This window comes from Carlito syrichta, unplaced genomic scaffold (assembly GCF_000164805.1).
Source record: "Carlito syrichta isolate Samal-C Ts95f unplaced genomic scaffold, Tarsius_syrichta-2.0.1 Scaffold104997, whole genome shotgun sequence".
NCBI lineage: Eukaryota > Metazoa > Chordata > Mammalia > Primates > Tarsiidae > Carlito > Carlito syrichta.
This window is the reverse complement of record NW_007049093.1, coordinates 21,787-22,594: the sequence shown is the minus strand read 5'-3', so window position 1 is coordinate 22,594 and position 808 is coordinate 21,787. Positions and strand designations below refer to the sequence as shown.

The 808-nt window shown below is 52.1% G+C and overlaps 1 protein-coding gene across 2 annotated transcripts in view; it reads right to left on the bottom strand.

Annotated features, from left to right (window-relative positions):
* CWC25 (CWC25 spliceosome associated protein homolog) overlaps window positions 1-808 on the bottom strand; it is a 25,195-nt gene that overhangs the window by 8,902 nt on the left and 15,485 nt on the right. For both annotated transcript variants that reach the window (XM_008066432.1, XM_021716456.1), the window contains exon 7: window positions 304-515. In XM_008066432.1, the coding sequence (XP_008064623.1) occupies window positions 304-515 (212 nt within the window). The remainder of the gene's footprint in view (window positions 1-303; window positions 516-808) is intronic.

The following is an 808-nucleotide window of genomic DNA, read 5'->3' as shown; positions in this document are numbered from 1 at the left end:
AAAAAAAAAAAAAAAATAGAAAATAGTAAAGACTAGCTGGGCATGGTGGTGTGCGCCTGTGGTTCCAGCTACTTGGAAGGATCGCCTGAGCCCAGCAGGTCAATGTTGCAGTAGCTGTGAGCATGCCACTGCACTCCAACCTGGGCAATAGTGAGACGCCCAACTCAAGAAAAAATAAATAAAAGAAAATACCCAAACAAGACTTTTGGGCAAGTCCATGGATGGACATCATTAAAAGTCAAAGACCTGCAGTGGCCAGGTCCCCATGGTCACAGGCTGCTTCCCAGTGAATCCCATACTCACAGTTTGCTGGGTCTGGGGGACCGTGACCTTCTGCCCGGGGATCGAGATCTCCTGTCCCGGGACCCCACTTCCCTGCTGCTCTTCTTGCTGGTGTGTCGGGGAGGTGAGTGGGAGGAGCTCCGAGACCTGGAATGGTTCCTCAGCCCATGCACTCGCTTTTGCTCAGCCGTGGGAGGACCCAGCAGTCCCCGGTTCCGGTCAGAGTTCCTGACCTGTATCAGCAGGTAAAGGAAGAGAAGGGAAACTATTCATAAAAAAAGGTCAGCAGTTCAGGAGGAAATGTGGTGAAATAGGAGAGGCATAAGTAGGGAGGTTCTGTAAGGAGCTGCTTGGGCACACCAGTCCCCTCACACAGGTTGTCAGAGAACCGTACAAACCTAGAAGAGTACCTTCAGGCTCTCCTAAAAGAATACACATGCAGCCAGGCTCTGTGGCTCAGCCTGTAATCCCACGTCTTTGGGAGGCTGAGGTGAGTGGATTGCCTGAGCCCACGGGTTCAAGACCC